At 52.0% G+C, this 16564-nt stretch overlaps 2 protein-coding genes across 2 annotated transcripts in view; both read left to right on the plus strand.

Moving 5' to 3' along the window:
• Positions 1-1349: 1349 nt before the first annotated feature.
• The window catches only part of LOC310860633 (palmitoyltransferase ZDHHC18-B-like), a gene marked incomplete at both ends in the record, with an annotated part of 19360 nt that continues 4145 nt past the window's right edge, over positions 1350-16564 (plus strand). Inside the window, 6 exons of the mRNA XM_083767678.1 lie at positions 1350-1472; positions 2665-2864; positions 3574-3734; positions 5086-5238; positions 14002-14139; positions 16522-16564. The exon at positions 16522-16564 is cut by the window's right edge and continues 2 nt beyond it. Coding sequence (XP_083623804.1) covers positions 1350-1472; positions 2665-2864; positions 3574-3734; positions 5086-5238; positions 14002-14139; positions 16522-16564 — 818 coding nt within the window. The remainder of the gene's footprint in view (positions 1473-2664; positions 2865-3573; positions 3735-5085; positions 5239-14001; positions 14140-16521) is intronic.
• Positions 15545-16312, plus strand: LOC310868180 (copper chaperone for superoxide dismutase-like; the record flags this gene model as incomplete). The annotated part of the gene is made up of 1 exon (XM_083778466.1): positions 15545-16312. One exon carries the CDS (start codon positions 15545-15547, stop codon positions 16310-16312), a length of 768 nt encoding a protein of 255 aa, XP_083634592.1.

Consider the following 16564-nt stretch of genomic DNA (forward strand, 5'->3'; position numbering starts at 1 on the left):
CTTGTAGATCAGTTATTTTCGACCAGCGAGTCAGCGACACCGTCGTACTGCAGTGCAGATAAATAAATGAGGATTAGTCAGTGACGTCACATTCACAAGCATTTGCTTCGGCTAAAGCATAGACTGTAAAAATAGGGCTAAAGGCACCGTTAGCTAAAGCACACACATGTACTTCCGAGGGTTCGTGACGCCGTTGTAACATCCTTGACCATTAGCTCTGATCCATAATGCTCTAATGCAAACGCATTGAGCTGGACCAGAGCTACTTGACCATCAACATCAGCTGGTCGGGGGAAGCGCCTTGTGTGTTCATCAACAGCTCCTCACTTAAATCTCATACTTTTTTTTTTACCCCCTGAATAAATACACGACTCTGAACTGAAGTAATGGCTAATCGGTGTGTAGCCTATAATATATTAAATTGATAGGTCTATATCAGTGGTAACCAACCTTTTCAAGCCCAAGAGCCCATTTTATTCCCAATTGTAAGCCAAGATCTACCACTAAAACGTGTTAGAAAAAACACTTGTTGTTTTGCTATTTCTGACAGGCTCAATGCATGTGCACACATCCACACAAAGACTAAAGCTTAAATTAGAATAAATACTTATAGTAAGTTATATTATCAATGTCAAATAATATTAAGACAAATGTATTAGAAATAAAAAATATTAGGACAAAAATACAAATAAACTTCTTTGTTGAGTTTTTTTTTTTTTAATAAAACAAAATGCAAAGGACATTAATTGCTTTTACAGCACAATATTTTGTTTCTCATTTCAATGAATATTCACATTGGCAGATGTTCAAATGGCATAGGCATAACATGACCATACATATTTGCACAGATATGGTGACATACTCTCAGGGTCAGCCCACCTTTAATGAGACTGCCCTATATAGTGTTTGGATTTTGCAGCTGGATAATGTATACGACAAACTAGCCCTGGTCCAGTGCTTACAGAGAGAGACTCGCTGTAAGCACTGGACCAGGGCTAACGACAAACAAACCTGCATGATCAAGATCAAGACCCTAATTAAATCAAGATTAGACTTCCATTAACGCTTTGTCGCTTTACATTTATTTTGGAATCGGAACTCCGTCGGAACCGTCTATTTTAAGTCGTCTTGACTGACGCAGCCGGACACACAGACGTCATCATGCCTCCGTTCATCTGAAACACCGAAACGCCCGTCTGTCTGTCTGTCTGTCTCCCTCTCTCTGTCTCTCGTCTGTCTGTCTGCCCCGCTGTGATGCTTGTCTGCTGCCTCGCACATGACATGGTGCTCCTCCAAGCCAGAAGAAGACGGAGAACAACAACAACAAATACAAACAGACGCCATAAAACATGAAAAACTGCGAATATCAGCAAATAGGACCGCAGGCAGTTTCACCTACACCCCCACTCCCCAATCCCTCAACGCTAGCACAGCAGCAGCCGATCAGTGGAAAAGATGCTGAGCCTGAAGAGGTAGGGATCTTTTACATGTTTCTCTGTTTATGTGTGTTTTAGATTTGCCCTTTTTATTACGATTATCAGATTATTTATTTTGTATTTGTTTTAGATTAGATGGTTTATGTATTAATTTCGTTGCACAGCACCGCAAACGGTTTAGGGGGCAAACAGTAGGCTATCTCATTATGCTTTGTGTGTGTAAGTATATGGGGAAATTGATTTAAAGCGAAGTGATTCTGATTCTGTCACGATCATGCAATTAAACATGACGATTTATTGTAGGTGCATTATGAGATTTTCGTTTGTTAAAATAGGCTAAGTGATGATGAATATCTATATGCTGATATAACAATCACTGCTAATCTGCTATAATAGCCTAGTGTTGAAAATACATAGGCCTATCTGTTCTGGGAATCAATTTCATCCAATCAGAGAGAGAACTCTGAGATACAGGACACAGGATAAACAAGTGCAATCGGAAGTTATGACACAAATAAATTAACACAGACAACATTGTAATTGAAATAATTAAAGCTGACAAATGGGTACTCTCTCTCTCTCTCTCCCCTGATTGGCTGAATTGAAATGAAGTAGCCTACGTAGCCTAGAGACACTGGAAGACTGAATGTTACTGAATACTGATTACTGAATAGATATGAATAGATTTTTAACCTTTTGACTTTGAGGAGGTAATGGTAGATAGGGCAATGGAGATCATGCCATATACTTGATGATTAATTGTCATACAAATCATTGCGATAAACAATTGTGTACTTTTTTCCTGCATTGTAACATGTAAACAAATAAATCTAATTTCTGTTTGAATTAAATAAACAAAGAAATGACTGAGACATTGCTTTCATAATACTTGAGACTGACAAAAATAGCCAAGCTTGTACATCTGCTTTGCCTGCTATTTTTTGAAATTGTATGAAAATGTTTTAACTAGTTATTAATTAGTTGATAATTATTGTGAAAGGTCTATGCAGAAGTGTTGGCCAGTGTTGGCATACAGGAAGAGAATAATGTGCTTCAAAAATAGTGAAAATAGCAGATCTACAAGCTAGTAGACTAGACTTTTATTTTCCTGTTCTAAATTTCAATACAGCAAAAAAACTATGATATTGCACTTTTGAATACTTGAGCATTTACTTGAGTATACAGTATATGTAATATATGTTGTCCACCACTGGTTGTTGTGGATAAGGCCCTGAAGCCGGAGAGGGACCCTGAGAGGAACCACGACGCAAAGAGCAACACCAGAACGCCCAGGAGGAAGTGGGAGGTTTTCCCGGGAAAGAACCGCTTCTACTGCGATGGACGCATCATTGTAGCAAAACAGAGCGGCGTCCTACCCCTAACGCTGGGCCTGATTCTGGTCACGAGTGGACTGTTCTTTATTTTTGAGTAAGTTCACGTTTTCCTAAAGTCTGTGCAATTCATCGATGTCATCGATTTAGTTATATGAGACTATACTATATAGTCTGGGATTAGTCTAAGAGGAATCAATAGAATAATAGCTAACACTTATACACTGGTGTCTTGACTGTGTCTCCTGCCAAGGGGTCAGTGGGGTACAGTAGTCCTACAGCATCCTCTGCTGGTAGTAGTGTCATTATGGATGGACAATTAAGACATTCCCAGAGTGACTTTAACATACACATTAGTGTGAGATCAAAATGAGCAGAGTAAGCATGAACTGTAGTCTAATAAACATTAACAACAATGTTGTAAATAGCGGTAGTTACATAAGTAGAGTAGCGTGCAGAGAGAACAAACAATGAACGTAGCATATCTGTCTAAACAACAGGCTATGTAAAGCACTGTACATTTGAAACTATAGGATACCAGCCAAGTAAACGATCAACCTAGAAATTGTGATTGAGAAATCAAATAAAACAAAGCAATATAGGACCAAGTGACCTTGCATGGTTTCCTCTGCCATCGGTGTATGGATGTGTGTGTGAAATGTGAATGTAATGCACAATCTATGTAAAGCGCTTTAGATAAAAGCCCTATATATAAATGCACAATTTACCATTTACCGAAAATGTTTTAATGGTTACGTCTCTCTGTGGTCTCTGTGGTCTCTCTGTGGTTGGACCGTGGTGATCAGCTGTCCCTTCCTGGTGCGTCACCTGACTAGATGCATCCCTGCCATTGGAGGAGTGCTGTTCGTGTTTGTCATCGTCACGCTGCTCCAGACCAGCCTGACGGACCCCGGCATCCTGCCACGGGCCACGCCCGACGAGGCGGAGCACATCGAGAAACAGATCGGTGCGGAAGCAGATCACCAAACAAACACACACTCCCCAATCACAACTTCATCTTACACTCTAAAACGGAGCCCTGGCTAATTAGCCCTATGCCGTAATACATTCTAATTGCACTCTATAACAAAACACTTTAAAAGGGATCCTTTTAAAGTTACACTGCGTAGGTTTTTCATTTGGAGGATGAATGGACAGGGGTGGAGTCATTTGTCTCTTGGTAGAACATAATTTTGTCTATAATGCGTTTGAACATCTTGATGTAACGTCACATGGCCTGGTGCCTCTCCTCATTAAGGATGCTTAGAAGCTCGTTGGCACAGGCCGGGCACAGTGCCAGCCCAGGCCAGCCAGCCTCTGGGCACGAGGCCGGGAACAGTGCCAGCCCAGCCCAGCCCGCCTATGGGCACGAGGCCGGGCACAGTGCCAGCCCAGGCCAGCCAGCCTCTGGGCACAAGGCCGGGCACCAGTGCCAGCCCAGCCCAGCCCACCTATGGGCACGAGGCCGGGCACAGTGCCAGCCCAGGCCAGCCAGCCTCTGGGCACGAGGCCGGGCACAGTGCCAGCCCAGGCCAGCCAGCCTATGGGCACGAGTTGACTGCTACCGTTTTGATTGTGTGAATAATGAAAGGACATTCTGCGTCAATTACAGAGGAAGGCTCCATCACAGCAGTTGTCTCGTGCTCTGTAATTCTCTTCAAAGTGCAACATCATCGCTCTCAAGTGGAAACCTAGTTTGTCCAAAATCACGGCCCATTATCACAAGATCGTGTTAAAGCGTTTAATTGGTTACGTATGAAAGTCACAGACACAAATGCGGACAACAATCTTGTGTACAAGCTCACTCTGCGTCGCATCACTCGTGAGCTTGTTGATGTGCTTTTTTTCCGATACTTTTGCATGACAGGGCATTCATTTATACCTTATACATTTTTAAATAAAACATACAACGTTGAAATATGGAGATACAAGCTTTCTGCCTGAATGAAAGTGATGAATTGTCAGCCAGTGTGTTATCGCTTCCTTCCGGAGAGGCTTGTGTGGGTTGGTTATTGGATTCCGATATCCTGACAAATATAAACAAAGTTCTCAAATAGCCGCGACACTGATATCTCGTGTTTGTTGTGTTGTATAGCCTACTGATATGTTGTACAGCCTACTGCTGTTCGAAAACAGTCAGCCCAAGTACTGCTCGTTCGCACACACACACACACACACACACACAAACACACGTCACACACACTCACTCACTTCCACTCTCTCTCCAACTCCTCTTATCTCTCCCCCTCATCTCTCCCTCTCTGTCTCTTTCTGTCTTTCTGTCTCTCTCTCTCTCTCTCTCTCTCTCTCACATGTAGATATCGTGGGTAACTCGTCATCGTACCGCCCCCCGCCGCGCACCAAGGAGGTTCTCATCAACCAGCAGGTGGTGAAACTGAAGTACTGCTTCACCTGCAAGATGTTCCGTCCTCCACGCACCTCCCACTGCAGCCTGTGTGACAACTGTGTGGGTGAGTCACCACCTCCCACTAGGGCTTTGTATATAGGGTCTTACAGTATCAATGAGTCTGTTCCATTCTGGTTAAACAGAGTCAGGGTGCTGATATTGTGCATGTTGGCTCACTGGAAAGAATACCAGAGAACTCGCCAGTTTACCAAGTCGCCACGGCGAAAATTCTTCATCAATGTCTTCATCGTTATGCTATGTGTAATGTCAAACTCACAGATGTTATAGTTCATTTCCAAAGTGATCAAATTATTTTGTGCAATTAATGGTCAGCTAGATGATGATAAAAAGGTGAGTATGTGAATACCAATGATAAGTAGGCCTACGATTTCAGGAATTGTTTACTAATGAATAACATTGTTTCGGTACTTTGGTGTTTAAACTTTTAGCATTCCTACTAGTGTTAACTCTAAACAACTATCCTCTCTCTCAATTCAATGCAATTTAAATGAAGGTGAAGTAAAACTAAAATGCACTTCACTTAGTAAGAGACCACACCTTCGCTCAAGATCAACAGTTTATTGAAACAGAATGAGATGAATGCATGGAGTGGAGTGAGGAACCCAAGGTAGGGCGAGACTCAGGGTGGGGGCGTAGTCTCTGGAGCTGACGGTCATCTTTGCTCTATACTCGGAATGAGCGGCTGGTCGTCTCTGCTCCGTCACTGCCCCCCCTGGATTCCTAGAGAATCGAGGCGGAAGGAGGAGGTTGGGGTGGAGGAGGATGGCGATTTTGAAGAGTAGTGAAAATAGCCGATCTACAAGTGCAGTACTCACAACCCATGTTTGGTCTGTCATGGAGCAGGACAAACAACTTGGTTGAGAGATCGCGGGTGTATTTATGCTGTGGTGATTGCACCAGGGATTGGCTGGGTGATAATGAAAGGCAGGTGAGTTGATGAGGAGGGAGGAGTTGTTGATAATGAGGGAGGAGTGGTTAAGGTCAAGCGGAAGGAGGTCTCTTCTCCCGAAACTACGTTGTATAAATACAACTTCCCTTCACTTAGTAAGAGACCACACCTTCGCTCAAGATCAACAGTTTATTGAAACAGAATGAGATGAATGCATGGAGTGGAGTGAGGAACCCAAGGTAGGGCGAGACTCAGGGTGGGGGCGTAGTCTCTGGAGCTGACGGTCATCTTTGCTCTATACTCGGAATGAGCGGCTGGTCGTCTCTGCTCCGTCACTGCCCCCAAAAGAGCTGGCCCACAGGTGTGAATGGCTGGGAGGTAGAGACCGAAGGTCTTGAAGCTATGGCAACGTGTCGCATGATCCGCCCTGTCCTTAGACCCTCAATTGGGCGAGGAAAAACTCCCTCTAGGCTGGGTTGAGGAAAGAGGAAGAAACCTCGGGAAGGATCGCAAGAGAGGGGACCCCCTTCCGGGGCGGACAGGCTGAAGATGATGCGGCACGTTACGGTCATCCTGGATGGGGATGGGCGTTGTGGATGTTGCTACTGCCGTGATTGTGGTAGGTTTGGGATGACCATCGACCGGGGGTGCGGGATGATCTGAAGGGCTCGTGTGGTGTGGTAGGAATGACACTGATGAAGAACGAGTGCCCAGAGTAGGAGTGATGTAGGAGTCAAGATTTGGCTGGGGTGGAGCCAGGAGTGGCGAAACCAGTCTCTGTGCGGAGATGGTCTTGAGTTGGGCACATGGTGTGGTAGGAATGACACCAATGCAGGACGAGTGCCAGAGTAGGAGTGACGTAGGAGTCAAGATTTGACTGGGGTGGCGTAGCCAGTCTCTGTGAGGAGGTGGTCTTGAGTTGCAGTGTTGAGGAACATCATGTGGGGATGTGGCGGAGGATGGATTCGGGTAGACTGGGGGGAGAGTTGTTCGGGACCGATGAATGATGGATGAGTGCATCCGTTGATGGTTTGGTAGGAGTGGAACGTGTAGGATGGATGTGGGCAATGAGAAGAGTATCGGGGGGAGTATGATCTTTAGTTGGCCTAGAGAATTGGGATGCTTCTTTGTGTCGAATCGTGGCCCCAAAAAGGCATGGCGAAGACTATTGGGTAAGTCTTGCGGAGTACGTTTGATGTGCGGAGTGGGTCAAGGTGTTTTGAACTCATGGGTCCGGCGGTGCTGCATGTCATCGGGATTGTTGTTGTGGAATTGTATACAGTCTTTTGTAGGAGGTGGTGCCGTTCCGGGAGGTAGTACCGGAGTGGGTGGTGAGGGGGAAGGACAGATGGCATGGTCCTGACGTGCTTGGCTTTGGGCTGGGCCGGGAGTGTGTGGGAGGGAAGGGAGGGGGGGGAGGAAGTGGGCGAGGTGCGTCGCCGCGACCGCCTGCGGGGCGTATTACGCGCCCGCCTGCGTGGCGCATTGCCGCACCTGCCAGCGTGCTCGGGGGGGTTGGGGGGGGTGGGAGGTTGGAAGTGGGCGAGGTGCGTCGCCGCGACCGCCGCCTGCGGGGCGTATTACGCGCCCGCCTGCGTGGCGCATTGCCGCACCTGCCAGCGTGCTCGGGGGGGTTGGGGGGGGGGTGGGAGGTTGGAAGTGGGCGAGGTGCGTCGCCGCGACCGCCGCCTGCGGGGCGTATTACGCGCCCGCCTGCGTGGCGCATTGCCGCACCTGCCAGCGTGCTCGGGGGAGGTTGGAAGTGGGCGAGGTGCGTCGCCGCGACAGCCTGCGGGGCGTATTACGCGCCCGCCTGCATGGCGCATTGCCGCACCTGCCAGCGTGCTTGTGGGGGGAGGAGGAGGGAGGGGTTTGAGGTAGACGATGCGTGCGCCGGCCGGCGTGTGTGTGAGGGAGGGGGGGAAAGGGAAGTGGGCCGGGCACGTGTCTGTTGCTGCTGTAAAGCAGGAGGGGGCTGGTGGGCGGAGTCGTGGAACGTGTGGTCCGGGTGGGCGGGGCCGCATCCGGAACAGAGTAGGCCAGCGAAGCAACGAGCAACGCCGCCTTCCGGTTGGTACATTGGAAAGGAATGCATCTTGCTTAGACCGGCGACTGTCCGATCTTCCACGGACGGGTGGAGCGTCCTAAAACTGGGGGCGACGGGAGTAATGGAGCGAGGAGAGGCCGAGGACCGACCGGAGGATGGCTGCGTGCGGCTGCTGCAGTGGCTGCCTGACGATTGGCCGTTGTGGTCTAGATGAGCATGTGTGGAGGCCTGCTTGATCAGGACCGGGGATGGGTTCAGGTGATCCTGGGGGATTCGAGGAAGGGGCAGGTACGTTGTGCCAGAGGGGGGAGGCATGATGTGCCGAGTGGAGGGAGCGGGGGCATGATGTGCAGGAGGCACGCTGTGCCAGGTCGAGGGAGGGGGCATGCTGTGGTCATCCGAGGGTGGAGAGGATGGATATGCATGGCGTCGAGAGGAGGCTGCACCAGACCGAGGGAGGCGGGGGCACGCTATGCCTATCCGAAGGCAGAGAATGGAGGATTTGGAGGGTGGGGAGGCACGCGGTCCGCTGGGGGAGGAGGCGTGCACGCTGAGCCGAGTGGAAGGGGTGGAGACATGATGTGCCGTAGGGAGGAGGCATGCTGTGTAGGAGGGGGGGGGGGGGGGTTGTGCCGGTCTCAGGGAGAAGGGGGCGGGTTCCGAGGGCGGGAGGCGCACAACGCCGGTCCGCTGAGGGAGGAGGCATGCACGCTGTGGAGATCCAGGGGTGTGGACTGTGGGCGCGGTGTGGGAAGAGGAGGGTCGAGGGAGGGGGCACGTTTTCCAGGGTCCAGGGAGGGTGGAGGGGTCATGCTGTGCCGAGCCGAGGGCGGGGGCACGCTGTGGAGAGTCGGGGGTGGGTCACGTTGTCCCGAGTCCAGGGATGGTGGAGGGGTCGTGCTGTGCCAAGTCCAGGGGGGCGCACAGTGTGCCGGGTCCAGGGAGGGGGCACGTTGTGCCTTTCCAGGGAGGGGGGCACGTTGTGCCTTTCCAGGGAGGGGGGCACGTTGTGCCTTTCCGTGTGCCTTTCCGTTTGTGCTTTTGTCCTTTCCTTTTGTCCTTTCCTTTTGTCCTTTCCTTTTGTCCTTTCCTTTTGTCCTTTTGTCCTTTTGTCCTTTCCTTTTGTTTGTGCTTTTGTCCTTTCCGTGTGCCTTTACGTTTCCAGGGAGGGGGGCACGTTGTGCCTTTCCAGGGAGGTGGGCACGTTGTGCCTTTCCAGGGAGGGGGGCACGTTGTGCCTTTCCAGGGAGGGGGGCACGTTGTGCCTTTCCAGGGAGGGGGGCACGTTGTGCCTTTCCAGGGAGGGGGGCACGTTGTGCCTTTCCAGGGAGGGGGGCACGTTGTGCCTTTCCAGGGAGGGGGGCACGTTGTGCCTTTCCAGGGAGGGGGGCACGTTGTGCCTTTCCAGGGAGGGGGGAACGTTGTGCCGGGTCCAGGGAGGGGGGCACGTTGGGCCGATCCAGGGAGGGGGGCACGTTGGGCCGATCCAGGGAGGGGGGCATGTTGGGCCGGGTCCAGGGAGGGGGGCACGTTGTGCCTTTCCAGGGAGGGGGGCACGTTGTGCCTTTCCAGGGAGGGGGGAACGTTGTGCCGGGTCCAGGGAGGGGGGCACGTTGGGCCGATCCAGGGAGGGGGGCATGTTGGGCCGGGTCCAGGGAGGGGGGCACGTTGTGCCTTTCCAGGGAGGGGGGCACGTTGTGCCTTTCCAGGGAGGGGGGAACGTTGTGCCGGGTCCAGGGAGGGGGGCACGTTGGGCCGATCCAGGGAGGGGGGCACGTTGGGCCGATCCAGGGAGGGGGGCACGTTGGGCCGATCCAGGGAGGGGGGCACGTTGGGCCGATCCAGGGAGGGGGGCACGTTGGGCCGATCCAGGGAGGGGGGCATGTTGGGCCGGGTCCAGGGAGGGGGGCACGTTGGGCCGATCCAGGGAGGGGGGCACGTTGGGCCGATCCAGGGGGGGGGGCACGTTGGGCCGATCCAGGGAGGGGGGCACGTTGGGCCGATCCAGGGGGGGGGGGCACGTTGTGGAGAGTCTAGGGAGGGGGCATGCTGTGCCGAGTCCAGGGAGGGGCATGCTGTGCCGGGTCCAGGGGGGAGGTGTCTGGGAGGTTCCGAGGAGCATGGAGGAGAGCATCGAGAAGACCTGGGCTGGGTCGGGAGGAGGCGTGGCCTGGGTGGTTTCCGTGGTGGCGGAGAATGCAGGGGGGGGGCGGAGCCTGGCCGGGTGCGGCAGGGGGATGCTGGGGTGTCGGGGGGGTGCCCTGAGCACCGTGGCGTGCTGGGTGATGAGTGGAATGGGCCCTGTGGCGCTGGGTGCGCTCGGGGTGGGCAGGAGGGGTGAGGGGGGGAGAGTGGTAGCGAGCCTGGGGCTGTGGGGGCTCCAGGTCGGCAGGAGGAGGGGGGAGGAGAGCGGAGGCGAGCCTGGTGCTGGGTGAGAGAGTGGTGAGCGGCAGAGAGCCTGGCGATGAGTCTGTCAGCGGCGTCGAGCCTGGCGCCGGGTGGGCTCTGGGTGGGACAGTGGCGAGCCTGACACCAGGAGGGGCTTGCCTGGCGCTGTGGGGGCTCCGGGTCGGCGGGAGGGGGGAGGGAGGCGAGCGGCGGTGAGCCTGGCGCTGGGTGGGCTCCGGGTGAGAGAGAGTGGTGAGCGGCAGCAAGCCTGGCGACGAGCCTGTCGGCGGCGGCGGGCCTGTCGCTGGGGGGGTTCCAGATCGGCGGGAGGAGGGGAGAGTGGTGAGCGGTGGCGAGCCTGGCGACGAGCCTGTCAGCGGCGGCGAGCCTGGCGCTGGGTGGGCTCGGGAGGAGGAGGGAGGGGCGAGCGGTGGCAAGCCTGGCACCGTGGGGGCTCTAGGTCGGCAGGAGGGGGGGAAAGGAGGCGAGCGGCGTCGAGCCTGGCGCTGGGTGGGCTCTGGGTGGGTTCCGGGTCAGAGAGTGGTGAGCTGGGGCGAGCCTGTCAGTGGCGGCGGGCCTGGCGCCGGGTGGGCTCTGGGTGGGAGAGTGGCGAGCCTGACACCAGGAGGGGCTTGCCTGGGCGGGTGGGGGGGGGAGGGGGGGTGGTGGTCTCTGTGAGCCTGGCAGGCAGGGGGAGGAGACGGGGAGGTGAGGGGCGTACGCGCGCTTGGCACCGCTGATGAGGAAGAGGATGGGGAGAGTTGCGGGCTGGTTGTCGAGAGAGACCACGGCGGGGGGGGCTGGGGGGGGGGGGGGGGATGGCGTGGTCCTGGGATGCGTGGCGTCGGACTTGAGGGGGAGAGGAAGGAGGCACTTGCTGGCCCTTTTGCTGCTGCTGAGATGCAGGAGGAGGCTGGTGGGCGGAGTTGGAGGGAGGCCTGGCCCGGGTGGGCGGGGCCACACCCACCAGCATGCTCGTTAGGGAGGTAGGAGGGGGGAAGGGCGAACAATCGAGGAGCACGGAGCCGATCCAAGGAAGGGGGGGGGGGGGGGGGGTTGGAGGCGAACGTCGCTGGACAAGGAGCACGGAGCCGATCCAAGGGAGGGGGAGGGGGGGGTAGGAGGAGGCGGACGTCGCCGATCGAGGAGCACGGAGCCGATCCAAGGGAGGGGGAGGGGGGGGGTAGGAGGAGGAGGAGGCGGACGTCGCCGATCGAGGAGCACGGAGCCGATCCAAGGAAGGGGGGGGGGGGGGGGATAGGAGGAGGCAGACGTCACCGATCGAGGAGCACGGAGCCGATCCAAGGGAGAAGGGGGGGGGGGGGTTGGAAGTGGGCCGGATGCGTTGCCACACCCGCCAGCGTGCTCGTTAGGGAGGGAGGGAGGAGGGGGGAAGCATGGTGGCACACGTGTCGTGTGTGAGGTCCATGTGAGTGGGGCCACTCGAGTCTGGGATGAGAAGGGCCGGGAGACGGGTCTACCTGGACCTCGGCTGAGTGGCTGGACTCCGGTGACCGGTGAGGTAGAAGGAGGAGTCAGAGTGAAGCTCAAGCTGCAGCTGAGCTGGGATATTATAGCACAAAACAATTGGTTGAACCGTTAGATGCAAGAATGTCGTACTTAGAGACTGAAACAGTATCAAAGTGTTGTAATATAGTTGACTCCCCTGTATGGTAGTGATGGCTGGAGGTGTTGTTCAGAAGAGCTTTTCATCGGCGGCGTTTAGAGAGGAGGAGTTCAGAGAGAACTGCTTGAGGTGTTTAGAAAATGGCTGGAGCACTTGAACACTTGTACAAAAGCTTTAGTAAAATGACGAACGTTTCAAAGAAACGTGTGTAAGATTGGAACTACTGAGAGCATGATACTACAGTAGTTAGACTGGAACATGACAAGTGTTAGTGGCACTTGATAAATAATTAATCTCATACTCATCAAGCATAGTGTGGACAATGAATAGCAGAAGTAGCTGGTCTGCAAGCACACACAACAATGATTGATAAGCTGTTAAATAACAGTTCCTAGCAAGGAATAAAGTGATGGCGATTTTGAAGAGTAGTGAAAATAGCCGATCTACAAGTGCAGTACTCACAACCCATGTTTGGTCTGTCATGGAGCAGGACAAACAACTTGGTTGAGAGATCGCGGGTGTATTTATGCTGTGGTGATTGCACCAGGGATTGGCTGGGTGATAATGAAAGGCAGGTGAGTTGATGAGGAGGGAGGAGTTGTTGATAATGAGGGAGGAGTGGTTAAGGTCAAGCGGAAGGAGGTCTCTTCTCCCGAAACTACGTTGTATAAATACAACTTCCCTAAATTGCGGCGAGTTGGTAAACTGTCGAGTTCTCCGGATACCACTGGAAATACTCTGTTACACCAATGGCTCTCAAAGTGAGGTCCAGGGACCCTCATGGTTCCTTCCTTGAGGGGGTTCCAAATGGACCCTTATGGGTGTGTGCAAGGATGGTATTGACAAAATTGTCAATAATTATCGTTTACCTATAAGACCTCCATTATGATTTAAGTGATATTTGGGGATTGATTGATTGATTGGTTGTTTTTGTTGACAGAAATACATACAGTATGTGACCAGTATATTATACTGTATTTGTACATATCTGTCAATAGGATACAACAAACTCCAGGCTCTTTGTGTACAAATGTGTGTAAACTAAGTGTCTCACATTACAATACTGATATTATATTGATTATATAATATATAATAATGTAAAAAATACAAACAATGTGCTTTTTATGGAGGTACAGGCTTCCTCTGCTTTGTCAATATTTCCATTCCCATACCAGATTATATATTTTCTAATAAAATGGCAACCAAACTACTGAATAGAAAAGACAAAAACATGATAATCAACCAAGAAATACTGACGTTTTGAGCAAATGTTTGAATTAACCTTTCAGTAATTCAACCGATCCCTTTCCTTGCTCCAAGTGGGAACAGAGTATTGTAAGATAGTTGTCATTAAAAAAATAGAACATAAGTATATTATGTATATTGCTCAGCTCTAGCTGTTATGTGTGATTTTGTGTCTCGTTGCAGAGTGTTTCGACCACCACTGTCCCTGCCAGGGTGTTATGACTGATTTTGTGTCTCGTTGTAGAGCGTTTCGACCACCACTGTCCCTGCCTCTGTGTTATGAGTGATTTTGTGTCTCGTTGCAGAGTGTTTCGACCACCACTGTCCCTGCCTCTGTGTTATGAGTGATTTTGTGTCTCGTTGCAGAGTGTTTCGACCACCACTGTCCCTGCCTCTGTGTTATGAGTGATTTTGTGTCTCGTTGCAGAGTGTTTCGACCACCACTGTCCCTGCCTCTGTGTTATGAGTGATTTTGTGTCTCGTTGCAGAGTGTTTCGACCACCACTGTCCCTGCCTCTGTGTTATGAGTGATTTTGTGTCTCGTTGCAGAGTGTTTCGACCACCACTGTCCCTGCCTCTGTGTTATGAGTGATTTTGTGTCTTGTTGCAGAGCGTTTCGACCACCACTGTCCCTGGGTGGGGAACTGCGTTGGGAAGCGTAACTATCGCTTCTTCTACACATTCATCGTGTCGCTGTCCTTCCTCACCGCCTTCATCTTCGGCTGTGTGACGGCTCATATAGCGCTGAGTAAGTATCTATACATAGAACTGAACTATACTACCTATATCCACATGCTATGTGCATTTCTCTCATTTATTCTGTACCCCTACTACATTTACTTGAGCACTGTACATAAGGACAGTTCTGGAGTGTTTGGTTCATTTATTTTTTGCAAGCACATGACTTTCACTCCGCTACATTTCAAATTATATATATTGTTTCTTGGAACAGTTTTTGAAAACAGTTGCATAGTAATGCATACAGACAATGTTACAAACTATTATACAGGTAGTTCCGACAAAGGCTCACAAAGCAATCCGATTGGTTGAACTAGACATCTACCCGTGCTTCAAACCAGCATGATGGCACACCTAGCCCTGGGTCTAATCACATTTAATAAATCACTCCGTAGTCCGCACCTGATCAAACCATAAAATGGCACAGCTGCATGCCTGCATCGCACTGTCCTAGCCTACTCGAGGGAAACCCCAAAACAACAGCCTGCAAGCACCTGAGAAAACAGCCAGTGGATTATTTAGATTTATTTGCTCATCGCCACCGACACATTGTTAGCTTGTAGATCAGTTATTTTGGCTATGCGACACGGTCGTACGATGGAGAATATATTGGAATTCCTCCCACTGACGGCACCGGGCCGGCATTGATAGCTCAGCTGTGTTGATTGGTGAGACGGAGCCTCTGTGCAACACTGCTACTTTGAATCAACAGGGAATATTTCATGTCACAGTCAAACTAACTCTTGTATTTACAGTCAAAACAAATCCTGAACTTGACACCACTGGCTGGTTGCTGAAACCGAGAACTAGTTTACACGTGTACATAAAAAACAAAAAACTGATGTCCAAACGTTGACTTCGTTAAATGAAAGGGTATTTATTTACCGTCACTTCAGCAGGTTAACAAGTACAGTCAACAAACTGTTTCCCTCTTTCACTTAAGTAATATAAACAAGGCCAACACCTTGGCCTTGACCGTGACGTATTACAGAAATTAAATGCATAGAAAAGAAATGCATAGAAAATAAATGGCTCTTACAATACTGATATTTATATATAACAGATTCCACAGAGGCATTCAGAACGTGTGTAAATTGTGCATTAGTGGAATGAAAACATAGGTTGCGCCCCACAGGAAGAGGAGGGCTGAGGGCGGACCAAACAGGCCAACTTACTCTTATCCTCATTCTATTGGGCGGCGCCCCCAGAGGCAAAGTCAAGGAAACAAACAGCAGAGGGCACAGTTTTAAAACAATTTGGCCGATGGGTTCCCAGATTGTTGTGGATATAATGCCCAGCCACATGTCAAATGCACCATATATGGATCTCTCAAATATGGCGTCACCAGGTGGTGGACTTATATCCATTAAATTGCGTCATGGTTGCACGTGCGCCAGTGGACAAGCATTTTGGTCATGGAGACGAGCAGACCGACCAAGCTGCAGTTCGCCGTGCAAATGACCAGCGAGAACTGCGGAGACGGCGTGAGAGCCGCTCTGGAGGGGCAGCCCGGCGTGCAGTCGGTTAGCGTGGACGTCGGGAAGCGGGAGGTCCTGTTGGAGTCCGCACTGAGCACGGCGGACGTCCTGGCACTGATCGAAAGCACCGGGCGCAAGGTGGTGCTCAAAGGCATCGGAGGAGGCGGAGGCTCGGAACCAGACCTGGGCGCGGCAGTGGCCGTGATGTCAGGCCCGGCCGGTGGTCGGGGCGTCGTCCGGGGAGCGGTGCGCTTTGTCCAGCTGTCCACGGACCGCTGCCTGGTGGACGGCACCATCGACGGCCTGGAGCCTGGCGTGCACGGCCTCCACGTGCACGCGCTGGGCGACCTGACGCGCGACTGCCTCAGCTGCGGAGGGCACTACGATCCATTTGGGAGGCAGCACGGAGGTCCGGGCGACCCCGAGAGGCACGTGGGGGATCTGGGGAATATCGTGGCGGGGCCGGACGGCAGGGCCACGTTTAGACTGGAAGACAGCCAGATAAAGGTGTGGGACGTGATCGGTCGGTCGCTGGTGGTCGATGCCGGGGAAGATGACCTGGGTCGAGGAGGTCATCCCCTCTCAAAACAGACTGGTAATTCCGGGGGGGGACTGGCCTGTGGGATCATTGCTCGGTCGGCGGGACTCTTCCAGAACCCCAAGCAGGTGTGTGCATGCGACGGACGGACGCTGTGGGAGAGATGAAATAAGACCTGAGGCCGACTCTACAAAATGGCCTCTAAATCAGTAGTTCTCAAACATATTTTGTACCGTTACCCCCAGTACTTTAAATGTATTTGTCGTATCCAGGCTGTTCCGTTGAGAAGCACCTACTCGATGTCAACCTACTTTGAACCCTCTTTGACCTGTTTGTGTATTGAGAATATTTGATTTTATCTTCCTTCTTCCTTCAGGGGCTCAAGGGGCTGGAAAAGGTTTGGTGTTTGCTCTGCAGGA

Source organism: Protomyctophum parallelum, assembly GCF_964188405.1.
Source record: "Protomyctophum parallelum genome assembly, chromosome: 1".
Taxonomy (NCBI): Eukaryota; Metazoa; Chordata; class Actinopteri; order Myctophiformes; family Myctophidae; genus Protomyctophum; species Protomyctophum parallelum.